The 16,686-nt window shown below is 41.6% G+C and overlaps 1 protein-coding gene across 2 annotated transcripts in view; it reads right to left on the bottom strand.

Moving 5' to 3' along the window:
- The window catches only part of SLC41A2 (solute carrier family 41 member 2), a 129,282-nt gene that overhangs the window by 40,373 nt on the left and 72,223 nt on the right, over positions 1-16,686 (bottom strand). For both annotated transcript variants that reach the window (XM_069764219.1, XM_069764220.1), the window contains exon 8: positions 9,851-9,930. In XM_069764219.1, the coding sequence (XP_069620320.1) occupies positions 9,851-9,930 (80 nt within the window). The remainder of the gene's footprint in view (positions 1-9,850; positions 9,931-16,686) is intronic.

Raw genomic sequence — 16,686 nt, 5'->3', positions numbered from 1 at the left:
ATCAGGAGCCCCATATAATGCTCCATGTTCATGATGGGCCCCATAAGATGTTCCATACAAAATACGCCCTATATAATGCTCCATACAAAAATATGCCCCATATAATGCTGCAAAAAGGTTAATAATGGCCCCATAAGATGCCCTATATTAAAATAGGCCCCATATAATGCTGCATAAAAGGTTAATGATAGCCCCATAAGATGCTCCATAGAATAATATGCCCCATATAACGCTGCTGCTGCGATTTAAAAATAAACAATAAAAAAAAAAAAAAAAAATGACATACTCACCTCTCGTCGCTAGGGGCCAGGTGCTGGTGTTGCCGCTGCCTCAGGCCCTTGGCACTTGTGATATTCACCTGTCCCATTCCACCGCCACGCGCCGCTGTGTCTGCCGCGTTCTCCGGCTGTCACTGTTCGGGCAGAGGGCGTGCACTAAACACGTCATCGCGCCCTCTAACCTTAACATTACAGCCAGAGGATGCGGAAGACACAGCCCGGCGGTGGAACAGGGACAGGTGAATATCGCATGGCTCACCCTCCCCCATCATACTCACCCTTCTGGCGCGGTCTCTGCTTCTCAGATGGTCTCTGGCGCCTGCAGCTCTTCCTGTGTTCAGCAGTCACATGGTACCGCTCATTAAAGTAATGAATATGCGTTCCATGCCTATGGAAGTTGAGACGTGTCCGTATTCATTACTTTAATGAGCAGTACCATGTGACCACTTAACACAGGAAGAGCTGCAGGCGCCAGAGACCATCTGAGAAGCGGGGACGTGCAGAGACGCGCCAGGAGGGGGCGAGTATGATGTGAAAGTCGCCGGCTCCTGCAACTCCCCCTCCCATTACCTGGGACAATGACTCGTGTATAAGCCGAGAGGGGCACTTTCAGCCCCCCAAAAATGGGCTGAAAATCTCGGCTTATACTCGAGGTGTGTTTATATTGCTTCTTTCTTAGGTTTTGACGATTCATTACTTTGCTTAACAACAGGTTTACCTTATTGGCACATATGCTATGAATCTGCCTTATTATTTTTTGATGCAGTAAGTGGGTTTTATATAAATTGTGACATTCAGTGTGCACGGTGATGTCTACTATTTATATGCAGTAACGCTGCTTGTGCATTTGGTATTGCGAGGTTCAGTGTTTCTGCAATTCATTCCGTAGGCAGGTGTACTTTGACTCCACCGAATATTACATTTATACTGAGCACACAGCCATCCATCCACTACAATGAAGTGAAATGCTTGTTGTGTAAAATATGCATTTCTATGTATGTTTACTCACCACCAATGATCCCATTTTCTGCACTTGAATTTTAATCATGTCACAATTAACAATAAAGCATTTTATTAATTTAAATGGAATCAATCACCAGGTTTTTGCTACTTCATGTGAGAGCAACATAAAACCGGCAGATGTCCTGAGTCCAGTAATGCATCGCTTAGTTTACTGGGTGCATCAGTTGTTAAATAAAATCACAGTTTTCTCTGCTGCAGATCTAGCGGTGTTCTGAATGCTGAGCCCTATATAACCCTGCTCGCACCACTGATTGATAGCTTTCTGTTTACAATGTGCATTGACAGAAAGCTGCTAATCAGTGATGGTGGGTGTAGAGGTTACAGAGCAGTTGACCAGATGGCATGAGACACCTAGTTCTTAAGCGATCATCTCCTGGTGATAATTCACTGATTTTATTGAAACAACACATAGCCCAGTAAGTAACCCATTGCTGGAATCAGGGTATCTGACCCTACATCATGCTGCTCTCATATAACATAGCAAAAACCTGCTGGCAAATTCTTTTGAAAGGGATTATCAGGACCATTTAATATTTTTTTTTCTTAAGAATTAACAGGCAGGTAGTTGCTAACTACCTGCCTTTTCATTCTGCCGCTCCTGTGGCTTTTGATGACATCACGTCAACAGAGTAGCAGCTTCTCTTCCACTCTGCTCTGTTGACATGCCATGACTGCCAATGCGCTACTGTTTGACAGCTGGCTCCCCACTGCATAACTGCAGGAAGCCAGCTGTCAATCAGAATGATGCAGGAAGTCATACCCTGTGAACATAAGCCAGAAGAGGAAGAACTGCTTTGTTGGCGTGAAACAACAGAACCACGAGCTGGAGCGGTCTGTGACCACTCTGATATGGTGCCAGGTAGAACAGGCACTTACTTACCAACTACCTGTCTGTCTTAGGTGTATAGCAAAAATGTAAATAGTCCTGGATAACCCCTTTAAGAGTTTATGGTCCTGGTTTACACCATTTTGTATACAGGTGATCATAGACTAGACTACATGTTTGATGTAATACACAATACTTTTGTGGCATAAATTATGGTGATTTGTTCAGCTGTTTGCCATGCCTACTTCCTGTCTAAATCTGCCAACTTATTACAAAGTTGCCAGAACTAGCTGGGGCTGGTGTAAAAACACCATAAGTCACTTTATCTTTGTACAGCTGCAAACTGTACCAACAATTTGCAAAATGCAAGACAGTTTTACACCAGAATTCTGGTGATTGCTGTTTAAGTAATCAGTCCCTAAGTATTATTTACTTGACCTTGCAACTTTCTATGTCTCAAAGTAGTTGTCCCAACTGTTTCTCATATTGAAGGCACCTCACTGATGAGTGGATTACCATAAGGATTGCTGCTCTACCTTTCCGCTAATACTGCACATACAGTATGGACAGTGGTTGAGCCAAACTAGACTAACCCTATAAAGGGGTCCTTCATAACATTAACATTCATGGTCTATCGTTCACATAGGTAATCAATGCTTGATTTGTGGAAGTCCAAAATCAAAGACTCCTGCCAATTGAGAAAAAAGAAGCTATGTACACAATATCTACTTTATTGTTAATACAGGCACATCAGCGCATCCTTCCGAGCATTCATAGAATTCGCTTGAAAACTAGTGTTGCAGCTCCATCACTGTAACGATCATCGGTGGTGATCATAGTATCAACTGTGTAAAATAATTTACATGATAAAGCAACAAATGGCAACATAGAAAAGTGGAAATTTATGGAGTTTTCACATAGCAACACTGAGCAAGTAAGAAGCATTTATAGGGAAAATGCAACTTTACTCCATCTGTATATGGACAGATGGCCTACAGCTGTCTATGCTCCTGATCTTCTAAACTGTCCTTGACATCTGGCAAACTAGTGAAGTATCTTTTTGCTGCGCCAAACTTTAAAACATTACTTCCCATATTTAGATAAGAGATGTCAAGTAGATCGGACCTAATACCCCCACCACTAAAAAAAGGGTCATCTTTCTCTATAGAAAAGCCAAGGATGAAGAAGACCCTGTATTTAATACCATAAGCATTTGATAGGGTCGTCTCAGGAACAACTCAAGAGGTTTGTTGAAAGTCAAACATTTCAGTTTGACATAAGGGGCCAGAACAGATGCAAATCGGCTTTGATGCCGTGACATTTGCTCCACGTGTCACAGATTTACTTTCAAATATTTACTTGAAGATCAAATGTGGATGACCTGAGAATTGCTCCAGACAGATACAATGGCATATTATGGAATGACACTTGGTAAGAGTATCTATTTAAAGAGAAACTATTTGTAGACTTTTGAAGTCACATTAAATTGAGGGAACCTGTCACTTGGCTTACGTACACTAAATCACCACATTATTCAGTTTGATTACAACTTTCCAGGCATGCCTTTACATAAACTGTCTGGACAAGGCCGTACTGTGAAGAGTTGAGAAGTCTGGGCTGTAATCATAGTGTTACATGATTGACTTCCTAAAGAGGGTAGAACGTCCACAGAATTGTTCATGATACCCTGCTCTTTCTCCGAGTCCTTGCTTCGGATTTATGTGTGAAATGCGTTGGAAGCTGGGGATCAAGTGCAAGTACATCAAGAGTCACCATGTGTGTGATAGAAGAACACAACAGAGAATGCACGGGATTTTGGTAACTTTAGACCTTTTTTTTTTTTTTTACATCAATCATACTACAATAGGTAGCCTGAACTACATAACTCTTGATGGTAATGGTCCCATCAGAATGACTATTGGGGGGCAATTTGTATAAAGAAATCAACAGATTATACAGTATTTTACTATGTCTTTACATGCAAAACATTCTCTTGTAAAGCTACTAAAGAGTATAATAATGTGGTGAGGCAGCTAAGTGAAAGTAAACCAAGTAACAATTTCCCCTTTAAAAACTATTTAACTGGTCAGTGTGTCATTTCAACACAATTTGTGTAAACCCATAGTATAATCTAATATAAGAAACTTTGTAATATATCTGATCAGAGAAGTTGGTTTTCTGTGTATACTGTGTACAGAAGTGAACATATAACCCCTTAAAAGACTTTATTAATTCCAATATTCCGGAATTGGTCCTTGCAGCGTCTCTTACTTTGAGAAGTCACGTGACCACCAACGTCACGCAGGTCCTGTCTGTCTCCAGACACCATGAGCACCTAGGACTCTATTGCGGTGCACACACGCCCGCGAACCATTGGAAAGAGCCGCACGGAGCGCTTGTCACCAGCCGAGACAACGCTCCGGCCTTATCTAAACCACTAGCTGCTACCCATACGGACTCCAAGGATACTCACAGAAGACTTGACATCCCCTGCTTGCAGACTACTGAGCCGCAACCTAGTCAACCAGGGGAAAGGTAACATCCAGTGCCACTAGCATCTAGAGTCTTTTTTAGAATTTTTTACTGTGATTTCCACATTCTATAACATGCGAACAGCTTTAAGGTATTAACCTAAACACTAGTTGGTCTTAACTACTCTTTTGACCATAATTGCAGATGACAGCAGGTCCTGCTGAGAAGTTACACCATTGCATTGATTAATCCAGTGACTGGCTCACGCTGTACTATGTTTTCTTCTAACCCCTTAAGTGTTTTAAGTTACACAGTCACATCACCTAGCCATCGGACTTTCCTCACTTCTAGCTTTGCTTGCTGTACCCTACTTCTAATTCTCTCTAAGGCATTCATAGCGAAAATGTATTGGTATTTCTAATGGTGATTCCTTACTTTTTGACATCCTTGTGGTGTTGTCCTATTTGCAGCTGATTCCTTCCCCATTATACTAGCGCCTCTAACCACTTGTTTTGATACGTTTTATAATCTGATTAAAAAAAACTTTAATTGATATAAGTTGTGGTGTCTAAGTTGAGACCAGTAGTATAGAAATATAAAGTATCTGAGGAAAATATTCATGGAATTCTATTATCAGCAACGCATCCAGTCACACTTCATCAGGATATGTTCTTTCTCTAAGTCCTTTGGACTTGAAACAAACGAATAGATCAGCTGCTGCAAGACACATGTTGCTTTGTTGCAACTCCACCAGGTGAGCAGATCCATGTGCGCTCTTCCTTTTCCCAGTTTGCCTTACTACTTAACACAATTGAGCATCTCTGGAGAGACCTGAAAATGGCTGTCCACCAATGTTCACCATCCAAACTGACAGAACTGGAGAGGATCTGCAAGGAAGAATGGCAGAGGATCCCCAAATTCAGGTGTGAAAAACATGTTGTATCATTCCCAAGAAGACTCATAGCTGTACTAGCTCAAAAGGGTGCTTCTTCTCAATACTGAGCAAAGGGTCTGAATACTTATGACCATGTGATATTTCAGTTTTTCCTTTTTAAATAAATTAGCAAAAATTACTACATTTCTGTTTTTTTCAGTCAAGAAGGGGTGCAGAGTGTACATTAATGAGAAAAAAAATGAACTTTTTTGAATTTACCAAATGGCTGCAATGAAACGAAGAGTGAAAAATTTAAAGGTGTCTGAATACTTTCCATACCCACTGTAGATGTTTGCCTAATAAGCAACTGAAAAATACAAACCACGGCAAACAAGGTTTAATGTGACATTTGAGCATTTGTTCCTATCTAAAACCCAATAAAAGGAAAAATAAAACACTTCTATTATCTTCTACAAAGGATCTTGAGCTAAAAAAACGTAAATATAGACAAGACATTTACTTTGAAGGGTAGGTTCATATAGAGCAGATACTGTCAGCTCACAAGGCCAAGATGGGTTACTCACACCTTACCCTGCGGGATAATGGCGTATGAAGGAAGCCATTTATCAACTGGGCAATGACAGCTTGTAAATCTCACTGTCTAACCCAAAACATTTTAAAAGATTAACAAGAGAAATGCTAAATGTCATCTTATGATATAATATATCCATTTATATAAAGGCATTAGATAAGCACTTTAAAGTCTGTCACCCACACAACACAATTTAAAGTAAGCACATAGTCATATAGGGGACTTGACCCTATAAAAACCATACCTGTACTGAACAAATCTATCCTTCTGTTGTGCAAATATGGCTCAACCCCCATAAGCTAATTAGGGTGTGGCCAAGCAACTTCAGTGCACTGCTGTGCCCCTTCAATACGAATATCCCTGCCTCCCTTTCTGGTGATGGACAGTGCTGGTTTGCTCAGAGCCAACGTTGTGAAAACTTGTGCCTGAGCTCGCCCTAGATCAAAGCATTCACGGAGCTCTCTCCTCTCTGCTGTGGCTGCTTGCTACACTATAGTGCAGCGCTGAAGCATAGAGTAAGAGGTGTGTGTGTGCACACATGCTCTGATCTAGGAAAGCGGACAGTGAGCGAGCTCAAGCACCAGTTTTCACAGCACTGGCTCTGAGCAAACCAGAACTGTCCATCACCATAGATGGACATGGGGATGTCCAAACTCAGGGGGGTGTAGATAGGCTAGCTGAAGTTGCCCGGCCGAGTGTACTCATTGACAAATGGGAACAGAGAGCGTTTTTTCACAACAAAGGAAAACGAGAATCCTCATGAGTATGCGTTCAGTTTAAATTGTATTTTGGGGGTGACAGACCCCCGTTAAGCATTTTTTGCTAAATTTAAAAAAAAATCCCCTATAAAACAGAATTATTTTCGTTGTTCTCTTTTGTCATTGTGTTACAAAGCCGACCCACTTTGAGCAGTTCGCCAGTGCCTATTTATGCAGTGATACATCTCTGGCTCCTGTATCTATACATACAGTAACTAGGCTTATTTTACACAACTAGAACATGTCAGACTAAAGGAGAGCCCAGTGGCAATTCCCAAAAGAGATATTTTATTGTCTACATGAACAAGAACTAGCATGTTGTGGTTTATACTTTGAAGGTAAAGAAAAATAATTTATACATTGAAAATTTACTTTTTTTGTTCATAACTTATAATATTTATTGTCTTGGTTCTATTGGGGCAAAACATACAAGTTATCATTTAAACAGATTTGTATAATACACTGAAAGATAATCAAGTTATAACTACTGGTAGTTTCCAGTTTTGCTTCATTAAATTATTGCGGTGTTTTATAGGCATTATTAGGCAGTGTGTTATGATAGGCAATTCAGTACCACAATGGACATAGCGGTCAGAGCACATACAGTGATCTGACAATAACCCAAAATCATAGAACGAGCTCTGAGACGTGGGAACTCTGCAGACCGCAATCCCTAATCCTCTCCAAACAACACTAGAGGCAGCTGTGGATTGCGCCTAACTCTGCCTATGCAACTCTGCACAGCCTGAGAAACTAACTAGCCTGAAGATAGAAAATAAGCCTACCTTGCCTCAGAGAAATACCCCAAAGGAAAAGGCAGCCCCCCACATATAATGACTGTGAGTTAAGATGAAAAGACAAACGTAGAGATGAAATAGATTCAGCAAAGTGAGGCCCGACTTTCTTAACAGAGCGAGGATAGAAAAGGTAACTTTGCGGTCTACACAAAACCCTAAAGAAAACCACGCAAAGGGGGCAAAAAGACCCTCCGTACCGAACTAACGGCACGGAGGTACACCCTTTGCGTTCCAGAGCTTCCAGCAACAAATAAGACAAGCTGGACAGAAAAAATAGCAAACAAATAGCAAAGAAGAACTTGGCTATGCAGAGCAGCAGGCCACAGGAATGATCCAGGGAAAAGCAAGTCCAACACTGGAATATTGACAGGAAGCCAGGATCAAAGCATTAGGTGGAGTTAAGTAGAGAAGCACCTAACGACCTCACCAGATCACCTGAGGGAGGAAACTCAGAAGCCGCAGTACCACTTCCCTCCACCAACAGAAGCTCACAGAGAGAATCAGCCGAAGTACCACTTGTGACCACAGGAGGGAGCTCTGCCACAGAATTCACAACAGCAGTGGTAATTTCAGTTAGACACAGAGCTCGTCTGCATCTACATGAAACAGCTCCGACATGCCAAGGAGCACACAAAGCCACAGGCTCTATTAAATGAATGGTCTCATGTGGTCTTCTGGAGCACACAGCTCCCCAGCCTCCTGGCTTCTTGCTTGCTGGGGGTGGTGCACTCCTGATGACTGGCAGTTCACACCAGTGGCATGGTTGCGCTGCTAATCTGAATTGTGCTCTCTCTGGTGCTGCAAGTAGAGGCAGCTTTGGAGGACTGCTGTGATATTGAGGCTGGTTGGACAACCTCCTATCAGCGCTTACAAACTGTAATATAAAGAGCTTGGAAGCATTGTGCTCCTTGCTAAGAAGATCAGTCAATGCTGACAGACCGAACAGGTGGCCGGTAATGTAGGCGACAAGACAAACAATAAAACAAAACAGGAATGATTTTAATAAAAGGTACATTTCACAGTTGCTGGGGGTTTTTTAGAAGCACTTTGCAATTTTACCAAATCAAATAAGCACTCTCATCAAAGTTTTTATCGGGACCCTTAAAATATTGCCATCATCATATTATATAGCACTGTATACTTACAATTGCTCATTTTACCTCATTTTACCTTTCTATCCAGTTAATTCTTCTCTTTTTTTCTGCTCTATATAGAAACAGGAAGTCTTTCTCTGAGTCTATTATTCCCCTCTTCAACTCCTGACCCAGCTCCTCTTCTCCTCCCCCTGCCAGGGACTTTCCCCTATAGACAACTGACCTCCTGCTTCTACATAGAGCTTAGCAGGATTCAGCTAGTCAGTATTTAATCACATGATGCCATAGCCCAAATGGAAAAGAGAAGAATTAGCTGGGTAGAAAGGCAAAATGAGCAATTGTAAGTACACAATATGATGACTGCAATATTAAGAGGATAAAAACTTTGACGGAAGTCCTTTTTTAAGATGATAAAGTTACCCTTTAGCTACAAAGGGCAAATTAATCGTCTCCTTTTCAGAATATCTCTGGCAACAGGGCTTTAAGCCCACCCTGTACATTCACACATCGTGCACAATTTGTGTGTTGAGAGCTTAGCATACTGTTACACAACCTAGATTTCCGGAAAGAAAAATCATACAAATATACATTTATTAAACAGAATAAACAGGAGTATGTGCTTGCAAAATTCTTGCTCTCAATTCTAAAAAATATAAATGATGGCAACTTAACTGAATAACTTTTTTTGTGAAATTACAGTTCCCTCCCATTTTTTGGCAATATAAATTTTCTTAATGGACAGATTGAGAATTTAGGATCCAGTTAGCCAGCCCTTTAGAAAACACTGTGCAGACTATGTTTTTTTTCTCCAGTTTTTTTATGGCACAATAATCACAGTGCGATATATGAAGCTGATGGTTATGAAAATCCCCTCACCAGCTGTGACATAAATGTTATCTTTATACGTGCGGGTGAGAGGCTTGTAAATCTTTTGTGGTAGCTCTTGGAGACATTGAGTTCTTTCACAGGCGTATACTGGATTATTTCTACTTAAATAAACACATAATTGGTAAGCGGGGACACTTCATATACATACATGCAATTTATAAACGCAGCAACATATTATTTTAGCAATCATACTGGTGGAACGTCGGAAAAATATATTGGCAATTAAGAGGAGTAAATTGCAATCGTACCGTTTATTACTGGCGTGTAGACAACAATCCCAGCCAAATTTGGGTCGGATACAGTTGTGTCTAGTATAAGGCCACCAACACTGAAAAACAAGTTTGATTCGTTTAATGAAGAAGGTTCTTAATCATTTATTTAAACATCTTGATTCTATTTTAAAATGCTAGAAGTTCAATATGAGATGGTAGCTCTTCTGGGATTCTCCGAGCCTTTGTGACAAGCTATGCTACCAGATGTGAGACTTCCTTTGTAGTCAGTCTCGGGGATGTGCCAGTGGCTGCGGGCCCCTTCTTAATTAACGGCTGAGCAAAGCCTTGTAAGTTACAAGATAAGGCAGGGAAATGGAAAGCTTAGAAAAAAAATGTTTCTTGCAGCTACTATTAAACAATGTTGTTTTAAGAGCAAAATCATGTGGGTGGTCTGGGAAAAAAAAAGGCAAAAAATTAAAGCTAGGCATTAAGGGATGGCACAGAAAATCCTCAGAATATGTAATAAATAATCTAAATTATGACGTAATGTGATATTTGAAGGCTCCAATTCTATTGCCCAATGAATTGAGCACTAGTCTTTTTCGGGGGGGGGGGGGAGGGGGGATTTTTTCAATGTATGCAACATATGAAAAAATGGTCAGTTCTTCAAATTCAATATTCTTTATTAAGATCCAATTTTAACACAGTAACATAGTGTAACATTAATAGCCAACATGTTTTAAATGTATTAAATGTTCATATTCCTGGTGTGAATATGTTGGAAAGTGTATACTCATACTCCATACATGTTCTTCTGGCTTTCCTAATTTCTTTGTTTTTATTCTGTTATCCCCTTACTAACATCGGACGGGATAGTACGTCCAATGTCAGCTCCCCTGCTTTGATGCAGGGCTCCGCGGTGAGCCCGCATCAAAGCCGGGACATGTCAGCTGTTTTGAACAGCTGACATGTGCCCGCAATAGCGGTGGGTGAAATCGCGATTCATCCGCCGCTATTAACTAGTTAAATGCCGCTGTCAAACGCTGACAGCGTCATTTAACTACCGCATCCGGCCGGGCGGCCGGAAATGACGTCATCGCCGACCCCCGTCACATGATCGGGGGTCGGCGATGCTTCTCCATTGTAACGATAGAGGTCCTTGAGACCTCTATGGTTACTGATCGCCGGTAGCTGTGAGCGCCACCCTGTGGTCGGCGCTCACAGCACACCTGATTTTCTACTACATAGCAGCGAACAGCAGATCGCTGCTATGTAGCAGAGGCGATCGAGTTGTGCCTGCTTCTAGCATCCCATGGAGGCTATTGAAGCATGGAAAAAGTAAAAAAAAAAAGTTAAAAAAAAGTGAAAAAAATAAAAAAAATATAAAAGTTTAAATCACCCCCCTTTCGCCCCAATCAAAATAAATCAATAAAAAAAAAAATCAAATCTACACATATTTGGTATCGCCACGTTCAGAATCGCCCGATCCATCAATAAAAAAAAGCATTAACCTGATCGCTAAACAGCGTAACGAGAAAAAAAATCGAAACGCCAGAATTACGTTTTGGTCGCCGCGACATTGCATTAAAATGCAATAACGGGCGATCAAAAGGACGTATCTGCACCGAATTGGAATCATTAAAAACGCCAGCTCGGCACGCAAAAAATAAGCCCTCAACCGACCCCAGATCATGAAAAATGGAGACGCTACGAGTATCGGAAAATGGCGCAATTTTTTTTTTTTTTTAGCAAAGTTTGGAATTTTTTTTCATCACTTAGGTTGTCATGATTAAGGGAGCTTAGTCTCCAGAAACTCGTTGAGATTCTTACCCATATGGTTCGTGCTAAAGTCTGTATCCTCTATGCTTAAAGTTTGTGAATAAAGAAAACTCTTTTTTACGGATTCAGTGAAGCTGGACATTCTCTTCTTGTTTTGGACTTTATGCGCCTGGACACAGCGGGTCCGTGCTCCTGAAGTTTGGTTTATGCATCACGGGTGAGCTGGCTTGTATTTCTTCTTTCCAAGGTAAAAAATAACCTAGTCATGTTAGGTGTCTATGAACTCGTAATGACCTGGAGAATCATAATGGCAGGTCAGTTTTAGCATTTAGTGAACCTAGCAAAAAAGCCAAGCAAAAAAACAAGTGTGGGATTGCACGTTTTTTGCAATTTCACCGCACTTGGAATTTTTTTCCCGTTTTCTAGTACAAGACATGGTAAAACCAATGATGTCGTTCAAAAGTACAACTCGTCCCGCAAAAAATAAGCCCTTACATGGCCAAATTGACGGAAAAATAAAAAAGTTATGGCTCTGGGAAGGAGGGGAGTGAAAAACGAACACGGAAAAACGAAAAATCCCACGGTCATGAAGGGGTTATATAACAGAAGTAATTTACTATATTGCTTTTATTTTGCCAGAAGTTGCCCTCTAAGACCCCGGTGACACACTTTCATTCTTTTCATTTTTGCCTGACCTATAATTAGAATAATCATAAAACGAATTTCCCAACAGAAAAGTGTACCTTATTATGATAGGTTGCCTGTGCAGTTGTGGAACTGGGTATTTAGGTGTGACTTTCCAACATATTCACACATGCCAGGAATAAGATTGTTTTATAAGTTGGTTATTAAAGCACCACTCCATGTTAGTATTCATCTGTTATCAGCTCAGCTCCGGTCGCGTGCCACCATCTTGTGGCCTCAACTTCTAAATGACCAGAAGTCAGAGGTAATGGTCACAAGCCCTCAGTTCCACGTTTCCATGTTGCGGAAAGGTGTGCGGATTTTTCTCCACTGATTTTGGTAAATCCACAGGAAATCCGCACTGCGGATTTACTACAGAATTACCGTGGATTTACCACGGTTTTTGTGCGGATGCCACCTGCGGTTTTACACCTGCGGATTCCTATTTAGGAACAGGTGTAAACCGCTGCAGAATCCACACAAAGAGTTGACATGCTGCGGAATAAACAACGCTATGTTTCCGCGCATTTTTTTCCGCAGTATGTGCACTGCGGATTTTGTTTTCCATAGGTTTACATGGTACCGTAAACTCATGGAAAACTGCTGCGAATCCGCAGCAAAATCCGCAGTGTGTGCACATACCTTAAGTCTATGAGGGCCTCATTTTGGCTCTCAGACACAGGTGCAATCCAGCAGGTCAAAACCTGTAGAAGTAAAATGCTAGGTACAGGGAACTTAGATTACTTACACCACTCCAGCGCTGAACTGAAAAAAAAAAAACCACTGGAGTAGTGCATTAATGTTGAACTGTGAACTATTGTGTTTTGATTGGATCCTAAAACTATTGCACTTGAAATTCAAGAATTGACCCGGAAGCGGGACCATTTTTTTTATATGTAGCCTATGAGGACATGCTAAGGAGCGCCGGGGTTTTGTGTTTCCAAATAATCTCAGGTGTTATGGAACAGGTGATCAAGTTCTTCCTCTGGATTTTTCAATATACAGCTCTGGCAAAAATAAAGAGACCACTGCAAAATTTTCAGTTTGTCTTGATTTTTCTCTTTATAGATATATTTTTTAATAAACTGTAAATTGTTCCTTTATTCTATAAACTTCTGACAACATGTCTCCGAATTTCCAAGCAATAAATTTTGTATTTTTTTCTGACAATGAAAAATGGTCAAAAACAAAACAAAACAAAACAGTGCTTTCAGACCTCAAATAATGCAAAGACAACGAGTTCATAATCATTTAAAAACAACAATACTAATGTTTTAACTCAGGAAGAGTTCAGAAATCAATATTTTGTGGAATAACCATGATTTTTAATCACAGCTTTCATGCGTCTTGGCATGCTTTCCACCAGTCTTTCACACTGCTTCTGGCGCAAAAATGTAAGCAGTTCTTCTTTGTTTGATGGCTTGTGATTATCCATCTCCCTCCTGATTACACTCCAGAGGTTTTCAGTGGGGTTCAGGTCTGGAGATTGGGCTGCCCATGACAGGGTTTTGATGTGGTGGTCTCTTAATTTTTGCCAGAGCTCTATATCATTACTATTGCATATATTTTTCACATACCTGCACAGACTTCTCTTATTTTAGGTTTATATTTTGAGGTTTCCTTTACAAAGTTTTGTGGACAGATTTGAAACCTATTGTAATTCGGCACTGTGATACCTTCCATTTTATTTTTGCCATATGTATCCTAAGTATACTGTTAACAAACAATTCTTGTTTTGTTGTGTTATTCTGTCTAGGTTTTGATTTTCTGGATAGTGTTCTGTATTACCTATGGGAAGAGTTCATTTTATTTTGATGAACCTGAAACCATGTATGTTTTCAATTGAGTGGTGTTGTTCTTCAGTAATTATTTTCTAGATGATAGTCATGTGTGGGGTTACATTGCTTTCCAATACCATCTTCTTTCTTTACATTTTTTTCTCACTAATGTTTTAGGGAATTGGTGATCTACATCCTTGTTGGGTCACATAACTGATGGTGTCTGTCTTATGTATGCAGAAGCATTTTCTAACAGGTTTCATAATTCATTTTTTGTAAACATTTTAGCTGTTGCAGTGAAGAGTTTACAAAAAAAATTGATGAAAGTTTACAATATGAGTTTTTTCAACTTTATATAGCAGAGAGGATTGGTGCACGTTGAAAGGGAACCTGTGAGCAAGACTGAATCACGGGTGGAGGAGACAAGAGTGACCTGTCAGTCAGTGACCAGAGGCTGTCGGGTAAAAAAGGAGAGCGGCTGAAGAGCTGACGTGCAACGCCAACCTTGCTACACTTGTGCACCATTTGCAAAAACCTGCTGTTAGGCTTCTTTTTAAGTGATCAATCTTAAAACACGATGACCTGAAGACTACAAAACTGAAACTGCAGCAGAAAACATTTTACAATCCATTCCACTTCATAGTTGTGTGAAGTAAGGAGGATGACAATCCCTCTAAAACACATCAGAGACTATTAATAGAGGTGGTCACTTTTATGGCCTTTTGGGATGGGAACCTGTGTACACTTTAAAATGAAACAGATAACTCTGTTACTGGAAATTCCGTAAGACCCAATGGCTGTTGTTAAGGAAAGGTGGGAGAGATGTGTGTTGGAGTGGTGGGTTTGATGGTTTGCTCTCTGACACTCTAAAGGGTTCAAAGTATTTGACGTTCATGTATGTTGTAAAAGGATAACATTCACTGGTGCTGCAGCTAGGTTAGACAGGATTAAAGGTACCGTCACACTAAGCGACGCTGCAGCGATACCGACAACGATCCGGATCGCTGCAGCGTCGCTGTTTGGTCGCTGGAGAGCTGTCACACAGACCGCTCTCCAGCGACCAACGATGCCGGTAACCAGGGTAAACATCGGGTTACTAAGCGCAGGGCCGCGCTTAGTAACCCGATGTTTACCCTGGTTACCATCGTTAAAGTAAAAAAAACAACCACTACATACTTACCTACCGCTGTCTGTCCCCGGCGCTCTGCTTCTCTGCTCTGGCTGTGAGCACAGCGGCCGGAAAGCAGAGCGGTGACGTCACCGCTCTGCTTTCCGGCTGCCCGGCGCTCACAGGCAGACCAGAGAAGCAGAGCGCCGGGGACAGACAGCGGTAGGTAAGTATGTAGTGGTTGTTTTTTTTACTTTAACGATGGTAACCAGGGTAAACATCGGGTTACTAAGCGTGGCCCTGCGCTTAGTAACCCGATGTTTACCCTGGTTACCAGCGAAGACATCGCTGAATCGGCGTCACACACACCGATTCAGCGATGTCAGTGACGAAATAAAGTTCTGGCCTTTCTTCCCCGACCAGCGATATCACAGCAGGGGCCTGATCGCTGCTGTGTGTCACACTGGACGATATCGCTAGCCAGGACTCTGCAACGTCACGGATCGCTAGCGATATCGTCTAGTGTGACGGTACCTTTACTGTAATGGCTGGCCCAGTTTGGGAGGGGAAACTGAGAATTGGTGTCATGGACAGGAAGTGACAGAGACAGTGAGTGCTGAGCAGGGAAAAGTGACAGGCTCAGGACAGGGGCTGCTAGGGACAGCGTGAGCCCAGAACCTCAGAGCAGTGGATTGCTATGGAACCCCTCCGCATGAGTCCCCTTGGCCATCCTGCAAACCTCGAGATAGAAGTCGGGGCCCAGGGGCACACTCCTCCTGTGAAGTTGCAGGAAAAATTGGACTTAGGCCCTAAGAGGCGGAGTGAGATGGAATCCAGGTATACTACTAGAAAAGGATAAGATCCTCTGGAGCAAGGGAAGATAGTAAAAGGCATGTTCTACCTATACCGAGAACCAGGGCTGAAGTTGTGTCAGGTACCAGTGGGAAAGATGGCAACCCATTAGGCCTTATCCTTTATACCCGCCTGTAAATACGGCCATTCACCAAGTAAACGTTTGGTTGTTTTTGTGAACCTTGTGTCTCCTGGATTGATTGCTGAACCAGTTCCAGAAGAGGGATTCCTGGAGACACAAGAGACCTGCAGCCCTGAAGTAAGTGAGATGCACCTCACACACAGCAGCACACCAGGACTGGGACATGTGTTGTCTGTAGGATGCCAAAACGAGTGGGAACAGAAGCTCACCTACGACTACCTCGCTTGGGCATCTTACACGTGGGACATATATCATCTGAGGAGTGGAATTATGTTCTGTAATCAATTGTGAAGGTATTGATTAATACAGACCAGAGATGTTCTCAATTGTTTCTGGTGCACAGGGTCTATTGAAACCCAAAATCTTTATGTAAAATGAACGTCAGAGTAGACGATCGCTGTCCTAGATGTGGGGGGGAATGAGCTGACTTGATTCATATCTTTTGGGCATGTCCTCAATTGGGTGTGTTATGGGAGAGTGTTGTTATGGAGGTCTTTAGCATTTAAATCCCACTTAGTCTTAAATCTGG

The sequence above is a fragment of the Ranitomeya imitator genome, chromosome 4 (assembly GCF_032444005.1).
Source record: "Ranitomeya imitator isolate aRanImi1 chromosome 4, aRanImi1.pri, whole genome shotgun sequence".
NCBI classification, from domain to species: Eukaryota; Metazoa; Chordata; class Amphibia; order Anura; family Dendrobatidae; genus Ranitomeya; species Ranitomeya imitator.
This window is presented reverse-complemented; position numbering and strand designations above follow the sequence as displayed.